This window comes from Hippocampus bargibanti, linkage group LG13 (genome assembly GCF_051943395.1).
Source record: "Hippocampus bargibanti isolate YZ-2025 linkage group LG13, ASM5194339v1, whole genome shotgun sequence".
Taxonomy (NCBI): Eukaryota; Metazoa; Chordata; class Actinopteri; order Syngnathiformes; family Syngnathidae; genus Hippocampus; species Hippocampus bargibanti.
Genome location: NC_142746.1, coordinates 5,973,676 through 5,995,963, shown reverse-complemented (window position 1 = coordinate 5,995,963; position 22,288 = coordinate 5,973,676). Strand labels below are relative to the sequence as shown.

General features: G+C 40.7%; 2 protein-coding genes across 2 annotated transcripts in view; one reads left to right on the top strand and one right to left on the bottom strand.

Moving 5' to 3' along the window:
* Positions 1-10,593, top strand: part of b3gat2 (beta-1,3-glucuronyltransferase 2 (glucuronosyltransferase S)) — a 50,543-nt gene extending 39,950 nt beyond the window's left edge. Inside the window, exon 4 of the mRNA XM_089012500.1 lies at positions 7,329-10,593. Within this exon, the coding sequence (XP_088868626.1) occupies positions 7,329-7,415 (87 nt within the window). The 3' untranslated portion in view covers positions 7,416-10,593. The remainder of the gene's footprint in view (positions 1-7,328) is intronic.
* Positions 10,594-11,367: 774 nt separating this feature from the next.
* Positions 11,368-22,288, bottom strand: part of LOC148889134 (stromal membrane-associated protein 1-like) — a 51,687-nt gene continuing 40,766 nt past the window's right edge. Inside the window, exons 9-11 of the mRNA XM_089012465.1 lie at positions 17,246-17,423; positions 16,362-16,510; positions 11,368-15,087 (exon numbers count right to left, since the gene is read on the bottom strand). Of these exons, the coding sequence (XP_088868591.1) occupies positions 14,962-15,087; positions 16,362-16,510; positions 17,246-17,423 (453 nt within the window). The 3' untranslated portion in view covers positions 11,368-14,961. The remainder of the gene's footprint in view (positions 15,088-16,361; positions 16,511-17,245; positions 17,424-22,288) is intronic.

Genomic DNA, 22,288 nt, shown 5'->3' with positions numbered 1-22,288 from the left:
CTCAGCCGGCTGCAGCCTCACCGCTCATCTCTACTTTGTATTTGAACAGTAAATGTGAAAATTCTGCGATTTTGAAAAAAAAATCCAAAAATGGTGAAGGTAAATAGAAAAGAACTTTAAAGTACAAATCACTAAATAAATATAACTGTTTAATTAATTTTTTTATTTGATATTTCCATGATGACAGGTGAGGCCGTGCCTCACCTGCCTCCCCTGACTGCACGTCACTGCCATTGGGAAAACATAACATAGTGAGAGCTTTTCTTAGAATTTGAATTCCGTACCATGTTATGTGGCTTTGCAAATTTCCCCATTGTGTGACGATGAAAGGTTTTCTGATTCTGATTTTGATTAACACTTTTGTACACCCGATAACCTGATATCATGATGACCTGTCCACTCTAGCAAGCGCTGGCCCTGAAAGGGTTAAATTGCAAACCCAATTACAGTTTCAGCTCAGTTTAGCCATAATAGTGATTGATGTATCAATGTCAAAGTTTGTTGCCACCAAAATGTTGAACCATGTATTCATGTTCGCAATTTTACATTTTCTCTTCTTTCACAGCATGTTGTGCCAATTGAATGATAAGTCAAATGTGCTAGCTATTGTTTTGCATTCATGTGCAGTAGAATAAAAACATGCATACAAAAACGTGCAGCCAAAAGATAGCTGGATAGCTTTAAGTTGCTTTCATGTCCAGTGATGGCATGATGTGGGACACGATAAATAATGTATCACACAGTATATAGGTGCTTTCAAAAATGTTGAAACATTTAAAGCTTTGAGCCACATTCATCTTGTGCCGTGTCAAAAAAAGGATCTTTAGCTTTATTTTATGTCACAATGAAAAGACCACAAGTGAAACTACAGAACTTCCCCTTGGGGAAAGTGAGCGCTCGGATGGACCTGTGTGTGTGTGTATGTGTGTGTGCGTGTGTGTGTGTGTGTGTGTGTGTGTGTGTGTGTGTGTGTGTGTGTGTGTGTGTGTGTGCGCGTGTGTGTGTGTGTGTGTGTGTGTGTGCGTGTGTGTGTACCTGTGTGTACCTGTGTGTACCATTCCAGTATGTCCCGAGAGGATTATTGGTTAATGTCTCCTGCAGGGAAGAGACTAAACATTCAGACCTGCTGGCTTATCATTTCCAGTCGACTGCTGCCGCAGCTGCTGCTGACAGCTCTCTGTTGAAACTATCGCAACGATTATCAGCCCCATTACCTTTAATGGGGATGCTATGAATGCTGGCCTTTCACAGGCTTTGACACCATCAGTCATTTCAATGGCAGTGACATCATTACTCAATAAAAGCTCATTCCAGTAACAGTATGATACCCCTCAGTACATTAATTAGCCTGGGGTGGTATTCAGAGCCAGCCATACCTCGTTGTTCTTCTCAAATGGGTTGCTTTACTCTGTAGTTTGGTACAAGTGCCTAAAATGCAGATTAGATGATCACTGTTTATGGAAAAAGTTTGAAAATACACCATTCATTGGGGGTCCTCTCTATGCTCCGATGTGCTTTATACACTGGAAAACATGAGATCTTTTTTTCCCTGAAAAATCCAAGAGGAGGAACCACAAAAAAACAAGACGCATTTCTTGTCTTGGGAGATTATACATTAGCATAATATGCCCCTGCCAGAAAAAGCTTGCACAGTGTCGTTATTTACCTTGAGAAAAGTAGAAATTTGAATGCAAATTACACAGTATTATTTACCATTAGGCAGTGACGTGCGGTGAGGTTCATGGCTGGTGAGGCACTGACGTCATCACAGTCAGATTTACAAACATGAACTCTACAGAGTAGCTTATTCACCATTTGATTGGCAACAGTTAACGTGTTTTGTTTAAAATGTCATGTCAGCATTCTTTATATAAACAGTAGCATAGAAAAAAAGAATGAAAAAAAATAATTACTTAGAAATGAAGTCCATGCGGCGCTCCTTCTGAAGAAAGGCATCGATAACTTCTTTGTAGAAGCCTTCCTTATCTTAGATATATAATCCTCCATTCTGAAAATAAGGCCAAACAACACGAAAAAAATTACTGGATGGTTGCACTTAACTTGCTAATTGTTTACTGTAGCTTGCTGTCACTAATTCTATTATTCTGCAGCCGAGGAGGCGCAAGAAGAATCTGTAATCACCAGCGCCCCCTGTCATGAGGCAGGAGAACTGTGTGCCTCACCTAGGCACACAGTTTTGATAAAAATAAAATAAAATGAACACTGTAGTACAGTGTTTATAATGTAAAGTGACTCTACATTATATACACCAACTGTAGAACTTTAGTTACCAAAAGTGTTTGAACACTTTAATAGCGATATGCAGAGGCACGGCAATGCGGTCTCACTGCAGAGCAAGCCAGGCAAGTTAGCATAGTCATTGCGCAATCCATGGTGAGGCTCAGCCGGCTGCAGCCTCACCGCTCATCTCTACTTTGTATTTGAACAGTAAATGTGAAAATTCTGCGATTTTGAAAAAAAAAATCCAAAAATGGTGAAGGTAAATAGAAAAGAACTTTAAAGTACAAATCACTAAATAAATATAACTGTTTAATTATTTTTTTTATTTGATATTTCCATGATGACAGGTGAGGCCGTGCCTCACCTGCCTCCCCTGACTGCACGTCACTGCCATTGGGAAAACATAACATAGTGAGAGCTTTTCTTAGAATTTGAATTCCGTACCATGTTATGTGGCTTTGCAAATTTCCCCATTGTGTGACAATGAAAGGTTTTCTGATTCTGATTTTGATTAACACTTTTGTACACCCGATAACCTGATATCATGATGACCTGTCCACTCTAGCAAGCGCTGGCCCTGAAAGGGTTAAATTGCAAACCCAATTACAGTTTGAGCTCAGTTTAGCCATAATAGTGATTGATGTATCAATGTCAAAGTTTGTTGCCACCAAAATGTTGAACCATGTATTCATGTTCGCAATTTTACATTTTCTCTTCTTTCACAGCATGTTGTGCCAATTGAATGATAAGTCAAATGTGCTAGCTATTGTTTTGCATTCATGTGCAGTAGAATAAAAACATGCATACAAAAACGTGCAGCCAAAAGATAGCTGGATAGCTTTAAGTTGCTTTCATGTCCAGTGATGGCATTATGTGGGACACGATAAATAATGTATCACACAGTATATAGGTGCTTTCAAAAATGTTGAAACATTTAAAGCTTTGAGCCACATTCATCTTGTGCCGTGTCAAAAAAAGGATCTTTAGCTTTATTTTATGTCACAATGAAAAGACCACAAGTGAAACTACAGAACTTCCCCTTGGGGAAAGTGAGCGCTCGGATGGACCTGTGTGTGTGTGTATGTGTGTGTGCGTGTGTGTGTGTGTGTGTGTGTGTGTGTGTGTGTGTGTGTGTGTGTGTGTGTGTGTGTGTGTGTGTGTGTGTGTGTGCGTGTGTGTGTACCTGTGTGTACCTGTGTGTACCATTCCAGTATGTCCCGAGAGGATTATTGGTTAATGTCTCCTGCAGGGAAGAGACTAAACATTCAGACCTGCTGGCTTATCATTTCCAGTCGACTGCTGCCGCAGCTGCTGCTGACAGCTCTCTGTTGAAACTATCGCAACGATTATCAGCCCCATTACCTTTAATGGGGATGCTATGAATGCTGGCCTTTCACAGGCTTTGACACCATCAGTCATTTCAATGGCAGTGACATCATTACTCAATAAAAGCTCATTCCAGTAACAGTATGATACCCCTCAGTACATTAATTAGCCTGGGGTGGTGTTCAGAGCCAGCCATACCTCGTTGTTCTTCTCAAATGGGTTGCTTTACTCTGTAGTTTGGTACAAGTGCCTAAAATGGAGATTAGATGATCACTGTTTATGGAAAAAGTTTGAAAATACACCATTCATTGGGGGTCCTCTTTATGCTCCGATGTGCTTTATACACTGGAAAACATGAGATCTTTTTTTCCCTGAAAAATCCAAGAGGAGGAACCACAAAAAAACAAGACGCATTCACTGAAAGCATCGGTCCGGAAGTGAATTAATAACCAACATAAGTTTCTTGCATTTTATCCGAGGTGGCGCCCAGGAAAAAAAAGATAATGACGGAATGCATCTGTGCATTCATTTTAATGTATTTGAGCAGAAAAGACTGAATATTGGCTGTTAAGTCTGTTTTCATCAACAGCTTTGAACTTTCGTTGAGCAGCAGTGTGCATAAAAAGCGCAGCAGTAAATCGATAGTAATGAAATTCCTCCTCCAGTTGCCACAATTGGAAAGATCTTCTTCATAAAGGAGTTGCTTGCTTCCATTCCCTCAAGGGTGAGTTTCACTGGTCTAAATTTGGCTGCGGATCCTGAGTAGCTGTTGTGAAAGCTGCTGCTAATGTCATGCAAAGTTGATCTACTATTAGTTTGACTTTCATCCAGCTTCAGTTTGTACTCTGGATGTGATCACTTTCAATCCTGTCAAGCTCCCCACGGCACCGAACAGGACAATCAGTGTTGAAAATGGATGACAGAAAAATGACATGTTGATTGATTTAATTCGTATTGACTTTCAGGTATTGGATACGCTGCGTTGTGTTCTATTACTGTGGACTTGATGCGTCTGTGGCAACCTGCTCTTGTGGTTTGTCTTCTTTGGAGGCTTTTAGTGTGGATTGTATGCTGTTGGATCCATTTGTTGATGAGGTTTATTGCAAGAGTGCTAATTAATCATAATTTGGAAGGGAAACAAAGAAGTACACTTATGTTACAGAACACTTCCACACCTTAAAAATGTATTTTAGGTGACTCTTGGAGGTCAGAAGTCCATCCATCCATCCATTTTCCGTACCGCTTATTCCTCATTAGGGTTGCGGGTCTCAGCTGTCTTTGGGCACGAGGCGGGGGACACCCTGAATTGGTTGCCAGCCAATCGCGGGGCACACAAAGACGTACAACAGTCACTCTCACACTCACACCAAGGGACAATTTGGAGTGGTCAATTTGCCTGTCATGCATGTTTTTGGAGGCAATGTCAGCGATAGCAAACGTGATCAAAAAGAGAAAAATATTGAAGGACATTTTTAGTGCAAGTGGGCATGCACTCACGTTAATGCTCAAACAGACACGCGCGAACACACACACACACGCACACATACACACACACACATCACTGGCATAGTTCTTACTGGATGCAGCGTTAGTCTCATTAAGTATGCAAAGTGGACCAATTAGTGGCAGAGTGGGCAGGGAGTGACAACTTCCAAGTGGAGAAGCCCATAAGCGCACACTTGTGGTATTTTCAGCCTGCTATAAATCAAAACCCTGTGACTCTCAGAGCGCAAAATGTTCGTGTGGAGCCACAAATGTCACTGGCAGCTGAATTATAAGATAATTAGCATCAGGCCAGAACCAATTTAAAAAAAGAGTGAGGGGACTAATGAAATGACTCTTGGCACTCTTGCTGAAAGGATGGCTATTTGCGTGTCTTGCAGTGTTTTCTCAGCGATGCGCAGTGGCACTGGCTGCTCAGTGTGTAAAGAGCTGCAGGGCGTGCATTGCTTTTTGTTTGGAGATGTGAGGTGAAGTGTCAGATTGAAGAATCTCTCCTGGCACATACCACCAACGACAAGCAAAATACAATTGAATGCAGCATTCACCCCCATCAACCCCCCACTCCACACCCCTGAAAAAAAATCCAACAAAAGATATCAGGGTAATTGTTTAAGAATTGCAAAAAAAACATTGAGCCTACCTTCTGAGTAGCAATGACTTGATCTGTACTTCCCTCCTCACAATGGGGACCCCGCTAGAAATTTAACAATCCTGTCTATCCAGGTCACAGGCAGTGAGGAAGCTTCTGATGGTGCATTAAAAGGGTTGAGCAGCACTTTTCAAATATATTTCATGTCACATTTCTTATCATTTTTTAACATATACTGCATGTCGCGGCTTAGAAATGAAGCAGATTTACGTGGGACAGGAGATGTGAGAACGTCTCTTTTTGTCAAAGGATGCTACAGCTTATTTCGTCTTAAACTGCGTCATACAACAAAGAGGGTGCAGAAAGTGCTTCAGAATGAATGACTGTCTGTGTCTTTTGTGTTGTGTCACATTATTAGAAAGGAGCGTCAGCGCAGAGCGTCAATGCGTATGTGGAACTTGCGCAGCTTGGAATTGAAGCGGGTTTATGTAGGACAGGAGATGTGAGGCAATCTCTTTTCGTCAATGGATGCTACAGCTTTGTGTTTGCTTTCAACAGTTAGCTTGTAATAGACGTGCACATTCCACCATGACGTCCCTGATCCACTGCTGAAAAGGATGCTTTGATCCTCTCCTCTTTCAACTAGAACTGCTTCATGTCACAAAGAGAGTACAGCAAGTGATGAAGAATGAATGACTCTCTGTGTCTTTGTGTTGTCATATTATTTGTTATTTTGGGTTTTTTTTTCCCAAGATGGCGGCGCGTGAACACACAGCGGCTCCTCTCTCTACCAGCAAATTGGTGTTTTCGTGTTTATTATGTTTGTCAAAGTCATTATAAGTGCCTTGCACGCTGGGTCCAAGAGGACAGTAATTTCATCTGTGCTGTATGTCATGCATATTAGCATATTTGACAATAAAGCTGACTTTGATTTGTTATTTTATGCCCTCTTTTTGCCTTCTGATCGCTTTTCTGTTACCCTTGAAGACCCTTGGTATTTTAAGTAGAATTATTTGTGCCAAAACATCCAAGGGCCTAATATTTATTGTGTTTAACCAACCAGATGAGAAGTACTGCAGAGAAATGTGGAAAAAAATGGTTACTTGGGGCATCGTATTGCAAAATGTTTTAGGGTGTGATTGTTGCCAAAGATGCCTCAACCAAACAAGGTATCAAGCCAAGTCCATGTGGTTTCTTCTCATTTATTTTTTGTGTGGGGAGGATAAACAATGAATGTACAGTAAAGTCTCGTTATATCGATATTCAAGGGAGTCCGAAAAAATATCGATATAACCGGGACCATCGATATATCCGACCCTGTTTGCATGTAATTTTCTCTGTGCGTGCATAGAAATAGTATCGATATAACCGGGACTATCGATATATCCGATATCGATATAACGAGACTTTACTGTATTTCCATGTCATAAGCAGGTGCTGTTCTTGTGTGTGGAATTGTTTTTTACATTTTGACATAAGGTTCAAACAAAAAGCAGTAAATATTGTATTACCGTATTTAATAGTAGTTTTGGATGCAGTGAAGGCATTGGTAACAGCAGCTGCTTGATAGCTGTAAAACTGTATATCACCTGCATTCAAACAAACCAACAATGGGTTGTTCTTTCTTAATTCACCCTCTTTCTTTGTTCTTTCTTCCGTTCCCTCTCAGGTGCTGGTTTGGCACACACGCACTGAGAAACCACAATTTATAAAGGAGTCCTCTAATCCCAAAGACACAGTGCTGATTGAGGTGTGAGTAACTGCATGAAGAAAAGTGGATTTTAAAGGATAAAGGGACTCTAAACATCTTTGCTGCTAGCATACGGCGAACGCTGTTCAAAGAAGTACATCAGTCAAGACCTCGTCAAGAGGAACAGTGAGAGCTGGACAACACTGAACAATGATACTCCATCTATTTTTAAGAAATGAAGGACTCTTGGGACTGGAGTAAATTCCAGCTGACCTTGTTCCCAGACCGATCATCTATCCATTAGAGAGCAGCTACGGGATGTCCATCGTGGTCATGGTTCCACCACAAATGACCCCAAACAAGACAATGACAACCTTGTGTTTCTTCCATTGTTAGTCGTAAATGTAAACAGCATTGTATTAAATTCTGAATGTGATTATTTTTGAAGCATTTAAATATTAGTGTGGTGCAATACTGATGTAACACTAAACAACCAAGAACTGTGGTCTTTTCAAAAGTACTTGCCTACATCGCCTGACATGGTTAATTGCAAGGGTGTCAAATTCATTTTTTGCCACGGGTTAGTTACAGGTTCCTCTCAGGGGTCGTTATTAATTTGGGGATGCCATAAGAATGTATATTCCCATCCACATATTACCTATAGAGCACACACAAATTAAGGAATCACTAGTTTTCAAATTTGAAGTAAAAATAATGACTTATTGTAGTTTACATGGGAGAATTAGAAATTTTGGTTCGGACTTTAGCAAACATCGTGGTTTGATTTGCTTTCACGGGCCGAATTAAATGATGTGGTGGGCGAAATTTGGCACCCTGGCCTTGACTTTGACACATGTGGTTTACTATAATGTTCCTCTGAATCAATGCTTATGAGAATTCACTTACTATTCTGTTAGACACCATTTTGTTTTCTTCATATGGATTGACAACCAGAGTGGAGATAGCCATTAAGCAATGGTTATTAAGCATTTTGTTTCAACTAATTTGCAGTCTCACGTACCAGCAATCAATCAGGAATTGGACAAAATCTACCACAGCATTTTACTGAATGTAAGAGTCAAACCATTCTGAGAGAGATTGTTAGTCAAGAAAACTTGTCAAATGTTCATCCTGAATGCTGAATTCCTAGATGAAAGCTAAATGGTCACGTGGCGGGCAGGGGGTTGTTGCCGCCTACACCTAATAATTACTTGGGCCACTCTCAGCAGCAACAACTGTAATCAAGTGCTTTGTGTAACTGGCAATGACTCTTTCTCATCTCCGATATTTTGGCCCACTCTTCCTTGCAGAATTGCTCAAATCCAGCAACCCTGGAGGGCTTTTGCGCATGAACGGCCTTTTTAAAGTCATTTCATAGCACTTTAGTCAGATCGAAATCTGTCCGGACTTTGACAAGGCCATTTCAAAACCTTCATTCCCACATTCGGCAACCCTCCAGCCCTCAATGCCTTTCTAAAGTTGACTTGCCCGAGCATTTTGGATTGTTGCCCAGTCATAACATCCAAGCGTGTTTTAGCTGAGGTCACAAACTGATGGGGGAACATTCTCTTCCGAAATTTTAAAACAAACAGGACAATTCTTGTTTGATCATTTACAGTAAGTAATCTGGGTCCTAAATGAGAAGAGCAGCCCAAGACTATTTGACTTGTATCACCACGTTTAACTGTTTTCGGAAATGTTGTGTTACATTTATGCTCATAACAATTCTCCCCAGGCTTTGGAATAATTTATGATATTTTATTTTTTATTTATTTAAGGCGAGCCTCATGCAAGACTTTATTTTTGGTCCAGAGTCATTTTGGTTTTGGAAATCCGCCATTTTCGTCCAATCTCTTCCTTATTGTTGCATTGTTTTATTGATTTGTGGTAATGTTTCTCACTGTGGTTTGCTTGAGTGCCAAGTCTTGACCAATGGCTTTGTACAACAGACTGATGGATGTCAATTACTTTGTTTTGTCATCTGGTGTCGAATAGCTTTGGACTGTGCCATTTTGTTGTAGGTTTTTAATCTTTTTGGCCGAATGGTTCTATTTAAGTGATTTCTTGATTAACTCATTCACTGCCAGACATTTGCAAAAATGTGACCACTCCAGTGCCAGGGTTTTTGTTATTGTCACTTGAATTCCAGGACCCACAGAATATTGAGTTTTAGGACTACATAAACATTCAATACAGCGTTAAAAACCTTAGACTCTCTTCTTTCATCAGAAAAGAGTTAATTCCTAAATGATACGGATCTCGAGTTATATGAGCTTGAAATGAGGGGGGCTGTCCAAAATACAATGCAAATACACACATGTTGGTTTATATAGCGCCTTAACAACAGCTGAAGCTTATACAAAGCACTAACAAGGAAAAAAGGGAAATGCTGTCCCGTTGTGGAAAGGAAAAAAAAACATTTCCTGAGGCCACGGCCAGTGCTTTATCAAGCATGAAAACACAAAACCCGAACAAATTGGCGCTCTACGTCATATTTTCAATTCCCGAATAAATTCATGAATGGCAGTGAATGAGTTATATAGGTCTGGAGGTAATCAGAGAGAAGAGTGTAAATACTTTTTCACTGAATCGTGTTTGCTCCGATCTTATAAAAAGCAAAGAAAAAGGGGTGATTTCTTTGTGAATTGCAAAGTAGAGTGGCTCATGCAGTGACCCTTGAGGCGCCCTTTTGACGAGGTCATTGAATACACATGGACAACCAGTTGACAAAGCAATCAGAAGGGCATTATTATACCAGAACTTTGATAAGCAGGTTGCCTTGCTGGGTGCTTATGTCCACCAAGATGGAAGTTACTGTACTTTCACAGAAGCCAAAATCCTTCATATTGCGATTTGTCAATATCACCCCAACTAAACATATTTTGTCAGTTATATGTTAACATAGAATGCTCACTACACAAAACCAATTTGTTACAAGTTGAAGGAGCTCACAGAAAAGAACAATGCGGATATTTTAGTATCCTGGTTTTCACTCAACTTCCAGATTATGTGATGTCTTGGCACTATTCCAAATGAATAAAATGTTCACGTGATGTCTATTAAGTAATGCCTCAATTATTATTTCTACCTACAGTATTGTGTTGTACCCAAAGTGAACATACTGTCCACATTGTTACAGTTTATAGTTACGGTGTAAAAGGTGCACCAAAAGCCTTCATTTTCTCCGTGACCCTACGCCTAATATGCCAGTCCGCCTTATATGTCAAGTCATACTGAGCCGCAACAGGTCTTGCAACTCCTGTCAGCAGCCACTGACTCCATTTCACCCTCATCGTAGAAGAAGTAGTGTGCGGTGCATGCTGGAATATGTATAAACGTAACCCCAGCCTCTACTGTAGCACCTTATAATGTAGTGTGCCTTAAAATGTGGATTTTTTTAACATATCTATATATTATATTTGGAAAATGTGTTTCATTCATTAAAGATGTGCCTTATATTCCAGTGCGCTTTATATATAGAAAAAGTTTGAAAATACACCTTTCATTGCGGGTACACCTTATACAACGGTGCACCTTATGCACCAGAAAATACGGTACATGTACAATGCACAACACATTAATGAATAACTAGTTTTCTAATTTGAAGTAAAAAAAAAATAATGACTGTGTGGTTTACATGGGAACATTTGGTTTGGACTTTAGCAAGCATCATGGCACTTGACATGCTTGATTTGCTTTCACTGGCCGAATAAAATGATGTGACGGGCCAGACGTAGCCCTTGCGCTTTGATTTTGACACCTGTGCTATAAGCAATGTTTCCCTCTCACAGGAAATATGTCAAACGATTTGACAGTAGCCAACAATGACAACGATAAACAATCAAAAAAGTGGTCAAATAGAAAAAAAAAACTTCAGCAAAATAGAGTTCTGCATGTCACGTTCCGAACGAAATGTGACACTGCAAACAGAAAGTATCAGTGGGAACTGCAAATGCAGCACACAAGTCATGAATAATACAGGCGAAATAGTACATAGTGAACTGGGCACGATTGAATCTGTGATTCAACATCCTTTATTCTGGGTGATCTGGTAAATGCTGGGACCAATACAAAGACAATGGACTTCCCAAATGACAAAAGGCTATTTATGCATTAAATTATAGCCTTTGGACAGTAAAGGACATGGACAAATTGATGTTACAGAGACACGTTTAGTATTAGGCACCAGAAAATGTAAAAGGAAATGTAAATAAACCTAGAGGATATGTTGAGTATTGATGTGTCATCCACACAAACCACATTTATTTTATGCCTCGTACTGAATATTTATTGCATGGCAGAGTGACCCTGTGACAAGTGAATGCAATTCCCTGTATTGGTGTGGCAATGAATTTACTGTCATCTTTATTTTTTGCTGGTGTGCACATGGATAGCGTTGCTTTTAATCTCAACATGAACTCAACAGCAACAAAGGGACGAGTCAAAAATTTTCATACAGGTCACAATCATCATCATTGGTCATCCGGGTTTATTTTTCTTCACAATAATTGTGCTTCTCTTGTACAGCACGCAACAATGGACACAATACAAATGGTGGAGGGCTAAACAATGGGTTAAGACTCACTTATGGATTCAAAAATAGCATTGTTATGGAAATGACGGGTTTGGTCAATGTCTTACGGTTAAAAGTTAATACATATTTCACTTATCTGTTCCCTGATGACAATATTACGAGACCGACACACAACATACTGAGATACAGCACTCGCTCGGCGGTATTTAATGTGGGATGAATCACTGTGATTCTGCGGTGGTTTAATTTGAACAATTCACTGGCATTTTGTTTCAGAAAGGACAACCTTTTGTCATTGGGAGGAATGTCAGTGCCATTTGACTGTTATCGCTGGACAGTTCTGGGGCGATTGTGCTTTTGTTGCACCTGTGGATGCATGTCTTCAGGAACCCACGACGAGAAGAAAGCGTATGTGGAACTGTCGCGGCTTGGAATTGAAGCGGATTTACGTGGAAGAGGAGATGTGAGGCAATCCCTTTTCGTCAATGGATGCTACAGCTTCGTGTTTGCTTTTGACATTTAGCTTGTAGCAGACATGCGCATTCCACCATGATGTTTCTGATCCACTGGTGAAAAGGACACTTTGATCCTCTACTCTTTCATCTAGAACTGCTTCATGCAACCAAGAGGGCACAGCAAGTGCTTAAGAGTGAATGACTGTAACTTTGTCTTGTCATATTATTTGTTATTTAGTGTTTTTGTTCTTTTGACTTCAAGATGGCACCGCGAGAGTGGCTGCCTTTCCAGCAACTCCTGTGTTTTGTTTTTCTAATTATTCCCTTCCTTTCCTCTTCCTTTCATAGCTTTGTTGATGTGAAATGTAAATTTCTCCACTGCGTGACTAAAAAAGGCTAATCTAATCCAATCCAACAGTTAATGGTTTGTTCACTGTCATTGTCTGATTTACATCAATATGAAATAGTGGGGGGCTAAATTGCGTGTTTAAAATAATCAGGATGATCTGATGGTGGACAATGTGAGCAACTAAGACTGCATTCCTATCATTTGGAATCAGTTATGAATGATTTCACCTTGCACAGCTGGCCTTTCTGGACAAGAACTCATCAGATGGGAAACATTGCTTAATCTACAGCGATCGCAATATGTCCCATTTACAGTCTTCCAAAACAGAAATGTATGAAAAATTGAATGCGTTGGATCCCTATGCCGTAATAAATGGCCACTGTGATACAAAATCGAAAGATATTAACAAATAGTGATAAAGCATACATCATAAAATGTGTATTCGCCACGCAGTAATGAATGTGTCAAGTTAGGGCAATGCATAAAGCCGAAACACAAATCACATAAGGCCAATGCCGCATCGCTCTTTTTCAATTACACTTGATTTATTGTTGACGACGCCGTCGTATGCTTATCAAGACGGATGCGTGTACTGAATGACTGACTGATTTGCATAAGAAAGAAAACCAGAACAAGGCACTGCGTCGCATTTGGTGTGCAGTCAAGACCGCTCAATGTTGGCCTGCTTTTCATTGTTGCTATTTTATTACTAAACATTGTCATGAGTTGTCACGATAGAGATGTGTTTACTGCTTTTCGGAGACGTCCATTTCCGGTTCTACTGTTTCAATTGATTATCATCTTGGGGAAACAAAAGACAAGAAAACAAAAGATGGAATCACAAAATCTTTGTGAAGCTCACTGAGATGACGTGTGATTTGACTTCCATGTTTTTGTGTGACTTTTGAGGATTCTTTTGAGAAGGTGAAGGTTTTAAAACAGTGTGACCTCAGAGTCAGACCTTCAAGTTTCACATTTAAGGTTTCACTGTAATTCCAAATGGATCTCAAGAAAAAAAATAATCTGTCATTGAATATAATTAACAAATTAGTATGCAACAAGTTTCTTGGAGATGACTCATTGACCTAACCGCCGGCGATGATGGCTCAGGGGGTTGTGCCTCATTTTCACACAAATACAAGACTAGTCACACTATTAGCGGCACACGATTCTCTGCTGGCTCTAAACAAGGTAGGGGAAGTCACGAGAGGAGTATAACATACAAAGTAGAGCGAGGAGACAAACCACGACAAGGGAACCTCATCTACTCTACACACTCAATGACTATTTGCTATCTATTCATTTTTAAAATGCTATGATAGAACTATAACATTACTTGAGGGCATGGGTGTCAAACTCATTTTTTGTCATGGGCCACATTGTACTGGTGGTTTCCTTTTGGAGGATGTTAAGAATTTGGAGAAGCCATTAGAATGTTTAATCCCTTCCTCATAATGCATACAGTATAGAGAGCACAACAAATTAATGAATACCATATTTTCCGGTGTATACGGTGCACCCAAAAGCCTTGATTTTCTTCAAAAGATTACCCTGCGCATACCCTGAGCCACGACAGGTCTCGTAACTAATGTAATGTAACTTAAAATAAGGTATATTTTGTGTAGTTTTAAGGCTTATTTTGTAGAAAATTATCTTTTATGGGGATCTGAGAACGGATTATTCTAATTTTAATGGGTTCTTATGGGAAAAAAATGTTTGGCAGATGAACTATTCGTCTTATACACACTTTCTAGGAACCAATTAAGTTTGTACGCTGAGGTATCTCTGTATATGGAAAAAGTTTGAAAATACACCAATCATTGGGGTTGCGTTTTATACTCCAGTGCACCTTATACAACGGAAAATATGATAACTGGTTTTCAAATTTGAAGTAAAAGATAATGACTGTTAATGTGGTTTACATGACAATGTGAAATTTTGATTCAGAGTTTAGCAAGCATCATGGAATTTCACATTTCTTTGATTTGCTTTCGTGGGCCAAATAAAATGATGTGGCGGGCCAGATTGGGCCCCCGGGGTTTGAGTTTGACACCTGTGCTTTCGGGGACACTCTGTCCAGCAGGGTTCTCTATTTGCTTATTGGACTACTCTTCACACAACATCAATAGGAAATCCAAATGAGATCCAATTTAGACAAACCATGATGGCAACCTGCCTTATTGTCTTGGCTTTTTAAAGGAAACCTTGAGGATGGTGTGGAGGAGTGGTTTTTGAGTAAGTGCCACGACCCAAAAAATCTGTGCTGCAGACTCATCACTTCCACAGTTGAGTGCTGAGGGTCTGTCCAGAAACTGTTGAAGCTGCAGGCCAACTGGCTGCAGGAGTGCCCGATGGGGTTGCACCTCCATTTGTGGCCATGCCCGACATCTGATGGGATAACTGAGAGGAGAAAGATGCAAGTGTATTAAAATAATGACAGAGAGAAGGGGGTGTAGGGTGAATAGTAAAGAAAAACAGACTTTTGCTCACTTTTATCGCTGATTACTGCTCTCCCTACCACTCCCCAAGTCACCTCGTGACAATTTGCCTCAGGCTTCTCTATTCCGCACCTCATCTGCTTCTCTCTGCTTGCCCTCGGTCGTCCATTTTGTCTTATCTATTATGAATGTGCCTTGCTGCTCCACCACTCTCTTATCTGGCCATCTGAGAGCTTTGTGCAGGTACTGTATGTGCGTACGCACACACGTGAACCACACGCGCGCTCATGCGCCGATGCGATCTCAAATTTGGCCGGCTTTCAGTCGCTGCACCGTGGCTCACACTTACTTTATCATGCTGACAATAGGAAAGACACACACAGATTGAAGTTCTGAAACAGGTGTTCAAGGCGGGTGTTGCTCTCTCCCTCTCCCCCTCTATCTTTCTCACTCCCCGTGTCTCTGTGTTTCCCACTCACCTCTCTCTCTCACTTTCTCTCGATATCTCCCCCTCCATCTCTCCCCCTCCCTATATCTCTCTCCCTCCCTCCATCTACCACTCCTCCCCTATTTCTCTCTCTCTCTCCCTATGTCTCTCCCTCCCCACCTCTCTCTCACTTTCTCTGTCTCCCTCTCACTGTCTCTCTCTTTCTGTCTCTCACTCTCCCCCCACTCTTTGTCATCCTCTCCCTATTTCTCCCTCTCTCTCTTTTCCTCTCCCCTCTTTCTCTCTCTCCCAACCCCTCTCTCTGTGTCTGTCTCTATCGCTCTCACTCTCCACATCCCTTTTTCTCCCTCTGTCTCACTATCTCTCACTGTCCTCACTGTCTCTCTATTCCCCCTACTACCCTGCTCGCTCTCGCTCTCTCTCTCTCTCTCTCTCTCTCTCTCTCTCTCTCTCTCTCTCTCTCTCTCTCTCTCTCTCTCTCTCTCTCTCTCTCTCTCTTGAGAGAGAGAGAGTTTTGAAAAGCGCTTATAAATGAAAATGTGTATTATTATTATTATTATTATTATTATTATTATTATTATTCTCTCTCACACACACACACACACACACACACACACACACACACACACACACACACATACACACATACACACATGGGTGGGGTATCACTGTGTCGACATGTCTGTTGTGCGATCACAATGGGCTAGTTTACGTTGACGATGCTGGCCACCCAATCGACACTATTATTTTTACAAGTTACTGATTCATTGACTATTGGATGTTTTTACCTGGTCGACACTCCACTGTCCTTGCTGAGTGCCGTGAGTGCTCTGGCGTATGTCCACGTAGGTGCCGTTAGGTCGAGTCAAGGCCCCTCCTCCCATCATGACGCTGTTTAAGACCGGCTGTGTTACGTGAGGCTGGCCCACGTGTATGCCTGTCGCGCACAATAATACACAATAATATAACGCTGATTCAGAACGTAAGCCCATTTTAACTTCAAGACAGAAATAAATGGCCTTTATCTTCAATCCCATTTCTAATCCTCTAGTCAAGTCAGTGTCATCACAAAGCAACATAATCAATGCGCACATGTAAATTCCACGTGAGGCTACTGCCCCCTCCTCTCAATGAATAAATGTCACAGTGATTTCTCCATATTTGACACACATGCTTAGAACACTCTACTGCACCTGCACACACAGACAACTCCACACTTTCTGTCGAATAATAAAAGGAGACGAAGAGTGTGAATATGCGTTCACTTCCATGGTTAAGGCGGACACCAGAAAATGGAGCTGATTGCAAGAAAGATCAAAATCACTGTCAGCTGTGGTGGAAGTTAAGAGCAGATTCATTGACAATCATTGATTAATGTCTAATGTCTACTCAGCGTGTTGTAAATGCAGAAAAGTCGATGATGACCCGCTCAAAGTATCTTTCTTGACAATCACAGAGAAGACAAACATGACAGCGCTCGATGTATGACAAAACTGTAATGGTTGTCATTTATCCAGCAATAGGCTGTGTCGTCTCAAATTATTAAGTAACTGTTTCAAAATGTGATCATTACCTCCCCCAAGCATAAAATCTCATGTTTTGATAATGATAGTGTGTTCATGTGGATTATAGATGTATTGTAATGTATGCGTGCATATGCTTTGCATATTACCTTGCCCAGTAGCGGGCTGCTGCTGGCTCTGTGGCTGACTGCCCGCTGAGCTGCTGGCGTAGAGAGACAGGATGGAGTCTTTAGATAAGAGCTTTTTCTCCACCGCCCTTGTAGTGGTGCAGGTGGAGGTAGACGAAGAAGATGAAGAGGTGGAGGGATCTGATGCCTGAGGTGTTCTCTGTTTGGGTGGAGGGAAATGGACAGAATTTCTCCATCAAAAAATGGATATGGCTTAAGCGTTTTTATCCCTTTCCAATGAAAAGCAGAGTGACTGGATAGTCAATTGGTGGCTGTGCCTGTGCTGAGAAAATGACTGTCACTGTGTGCAAGGTACACACCTTTGAATATAATTTAAGGCAGATTTTTCCAAAACAGGACATTGGGAACAGTTTAAAAAAATCTCATTGTCAACTTTTTGACTTTTCAATATCTGTCACATATCAAAAGAAGTTTGAGGATTGAAGTAAGGCGAATGAGAGCTACGTTTCAGGATAAGAAACAACACGAGACATTTTGTCAAAAATCGATTCCAATTGGATCACTGCCAACAGTACATAAAGGTTGGACTCTTAGTGTGTGTGTGTGTGTGTGTGTGTGTGTGTGTGTGTGTGTGTGTGTGTGTGTGTGTGTGTGTGTGTGTGTGTGTGTGTGTGTGTGTGTGTGTGTGTGTGTGTGTGTGTGTGTGTGTGAGCAAGAGTGTAGGCATGAGTGTGAAAAAGGGGAAGCAGAAGCGACAATAAGGAGACTGAGAAATAGGGGCCACTGAGAAACATTTTCTCTCTCTCTCTTTCACTCACTCACACACACACGCACACGCGCGCGCACACACACACACGCGCACACACACACACCACTTTGAAAGTATGTTTGGCTCAACTACTTAGCAGGCAGCACTGCACTCATCTGACTTACTCAACTGACTCTTCTTTTTGACTAGCAGAGAGGAAGACAGGCAAAGCGAGCGCTGAAAGCGGTCGAGTGCAGAGGAGTACAGAAAAAGCAAATTTGAGAAGGAGGCACAACTTACTTGGGAGAAAGGAAAGCTGGGGGGGGGGTTAAGGAGGATGCACCCAAAACATAAGAGAAGGCAGGGGATAGAGGGGAAAGGAGGCAGAGGGGCAAGCAGGGAGGATGATGGGTAGAGACAAGTAGAGCATCGGTAAAAGGATTGTGAGAGTGATGAGGGGGAAAAAAATTAAGTGCAGAGGTTGAAGAGGTTGGAGGAAAAACACCCTTTGATGCAAAAGCGGGGCAAGTCGGAGCGATTTTAAAAAGGTGGAGAGGAATCGGCCTGCAGCTTGAAAAAGACACAATTCTTTGAAGAGATGGCTGGTCAGGTACTCAGAAAATAATGATGGTATTACAATGATGGGTCATCAGGACCTGCAAGGCCTCCTCTGCTGGCCTAAAAAAATCTGAAGCACAGACATAATGTTAATTTTATTTTGTCTATGAATTTTTATTAAATGATTCCAAATTGTCTTTCATCTTCCTTTCATTGTGTTTCCCTTGCTGTGCTGCTTCCAGATGTGTAAGCATTTAACCAATCACATTTCAGCCATCATTTTTTACCATGCTCAGAAATCTACTTGGACGCCTCCACAATCATTTCTGCGGGCCCTGTAGCATTAAAATCAATGTCAATGAAACTGCTGCTTTAACAAATCAGAGTTTGAGTTAGTAACCCAAGGCCTGCTGGAAGGCGCTGGAAACGTTTTCACGAACTATGATTGGCTAGTCACATAATTGGCTCGTCACTAGCCAATCATAGTATCACTCGCACCTAGTGATAAGAGCATACTGGCCATCACTAGCACACTGTATCTGTAACGAGCTGCATAATAATAATAATAATAATAATAATAATAATAATAATAATAATAATAATAATAATAATAATAAATTTCATTTACAAGCAAATATATTGTGTTCGTTTAACAGCGTTTTATCCGCCCATAATGGCTGAAGGAGAAGAAGAAATGGATTTGGTTGCAGATATGCTGTTCATCATTAAGAAAGGATGGACATCTCCAAAGCAAGCTAGCAAAAATTGCAAATAATAATACAATTTTATGAGATCATAAATCCACACGTTACTCATAAAAAAATCCAACAGTTTAATGATAATATTTCTTAGATCTCTTCAAGTCATGTTATTTTCTGGCTCTAGTGGACGTGTAGTAAATCACACCACACTCGCAGCTGTGGATTAATTCAGACGTAGCACTACTGAAGGCCTAGGGTTGATATGCACGGCCTGCCACTAGGCTATTAATAGATGCAGCACATATGCAGCAATACAGTATTGCTGCAAAATTAAGGAGTAAACAGAATGACAATGATCATGACTCGAATGCAGAGCAAAGCCTGTATGCGCCGAAGAGACTTCACGCATCGGAAACACGTCAGATTTCAAATCCCCAGTGACAGTCAAGGCATTAAGCATCATTCCTTCCTGGAAATAATGTGTTTTTTTAAGAATGGAAGCTGTGACTTGTAAATCATATTGCTCTGCGATTCTGTGATAACACCATCTTCGATGCCTAATGGAACACGTTCAGCAAAAAATAAATAAAAATTGCTTGGAGGAATGACAATTTTGATTAAGTTTGCATGAAGATATGTTTGCTGTGCATAGCTCAGATTATCTGAGTTAATTTGAACTATGGTGAGAAAATTTGTGAGATTTGCCAGCCTGCAAGGCAAACTAAGACTGATCTGCCTCGCTTCCCTTTCAAAACCTTTCCACCGCCCTAGAGTAGAGTTACAAACTAATACGATTACATTATTGCAGCATATGATTTCCTTTGAAAAAGCAATTTTAGTCCTCACACATCTGGCATAATTTTAGGTTTGTACGTACTAAATACATTTTGATCTTTGGTGAAGTGCATTCTCAATACAGGGCATTTTGTACTCTGTCAAGATTTTAAATTTTAGGATTTGATTGCCGCCGCCAAAATGTGTTGCACCCTTCCCCATATCTTTCTTTTCGTTTTCATCCAGGGCCAATGCTATACGGTGATTGGTAAGATTTTCAATCTCTGTACAAGCAGTGAATGGGCAATGTAATAACAGATTAAATCATGATGTATTCATTTTGTACTGATAATATGATCAGGATTGTGTCTGATCTGGATATTATCTTAAGTCATTCACTGCCAGACGATGTGCAAAAATGTGTCCACTGCAGTGGCGGGGTTTTTGTCATTTTTACTCAAATTGCGGGACCCACAAAATATTGAGTTTTACGACCACATAAACATTCATTTCAGCGTAAGAAACCTTTGACTCTCTTCTTTCACCAGAAAAAAAACAGTAATTCCTAAATTACATGGGTCTGGAATTATCTGAGCTTGAAATAACAATATAATTCATACATATTGATTTATATAACAACAGCTGAAGCGCGAGCGCTAACATGGACAAAAGGCAAATGATGACCCGTCGTGGAAGGGAAAGACATTGCCAGAATTCTGACCAGCGCTTTATTGGCACCCCAGCAAGACAAACCAAAACCGGAACAAATTCGTGAATGGCAGCCAATTGGTTAATTAGGGAGGGTCGCAACGTCCACCTTGCACTGTCTGCTAAATAATCACAGGTAACAACAGTGGCTGAAAGCACAACAAGATGATGATACCTAACCAAACAAAAAAAACAACAAAGATCATGTTAGTTAGCAACAAATTTGCACCAGGTGTGAGTGAAGGGTTCCCAATTTCCTGTCCACGGAAGATTTGATGATGGGAACTAGTCATCCTAGTCACAAGGTGAGGAAACAGCGAACAAATTTATCGCACAGTGAAGGCAAGGTCACAGCTTTGAATGACTGTACATAAACTTCTCCTGGGATCAAGAGAAGCAAGTAAGAAAAGACCTTTCAGGCTAACCAGGTCAATGTTCAGATCAATGTTGAGAATGCAGGTTGCCCGAAAACAAACAACTGAAAAATATTTGCTGATCCAATGATGGTTTGCAATCATATGTTTACTTTCATATCGATTGTCTGTACCAACATGTTTGCTCATCTTTGGAGTTTTATTTATTAACCTAATATTCCAAAGCATGGATCAGATGAAGTAAATACATTAAAATGGAAATAATGATCTTGCCTTACATTTAATTTTTGACATAACACCCACTAAAATCCAAAAATAAGTGCTCCAATACATTTGCAAGAGAGTGTCGAGAGTTATCACCAACATTTTTTAAATTGAGACATCCTTATTGGCTACTGATTAATGTGGAGGGCTACCAGTTTGATAGATTAGATTAGATTAGCTGGAGAAATGTACATTTCACAGCACCACAGTGATGAAAGTAAAGAAAACAAGTAGCAAAACAAAATACAGGAGCTGCTGTAAAAGCTGCTGTAAAAGCAGCAACTCTTTCTCGAAGTCAAAAGAACAAAAAAAATAACAAACTAACAAATAATATGACAACACAAAGGACGCACATTTGAAATAAATGTGTCCCAACCACCTTAATAGGTTATACTCAATGATGAATGAGATTCATTTCTGAGAAGACACTGATCACATTAGCGATTTCTCACAATAATTATGAAACATACATTCCAACTGACCACGCGTTACTATAAATATCTGCCAGTATTCACGTGGTTCGTTGATCGCTTCTAAAATATTCCTGGAGAGCGACAGTATCTCATCTCCAGTGAGTTATTTTTGGAATACTGTTGGCCCGCAGGGTAGTCATGTATACCCCTTGAGGGCTCCCTGATGCTCGCGGGCACTGTGTTGGTGAGCCCCAGAGTAGACAAACAACCAAGCATTTTCGTGGTGATTCAAGTAACATAACATAAATACTTGGCAAACTACGACCCGACCACCGAAACAGAACGACACAGCGTAAAACCTGAGCTGATGCTCCAAAGATAAGCTCCCCGTGTATGTTTCACAAGCCGAAGGCCCCCACATGCCCCTCCCCTCCGTTTTTCAACCAGCGATGTTGAAAGGCAACTAGCCAGCGGAGTAAAATGGAACAAAAGAAGCACTTTGCATTGGCTTCACATGCAGTATA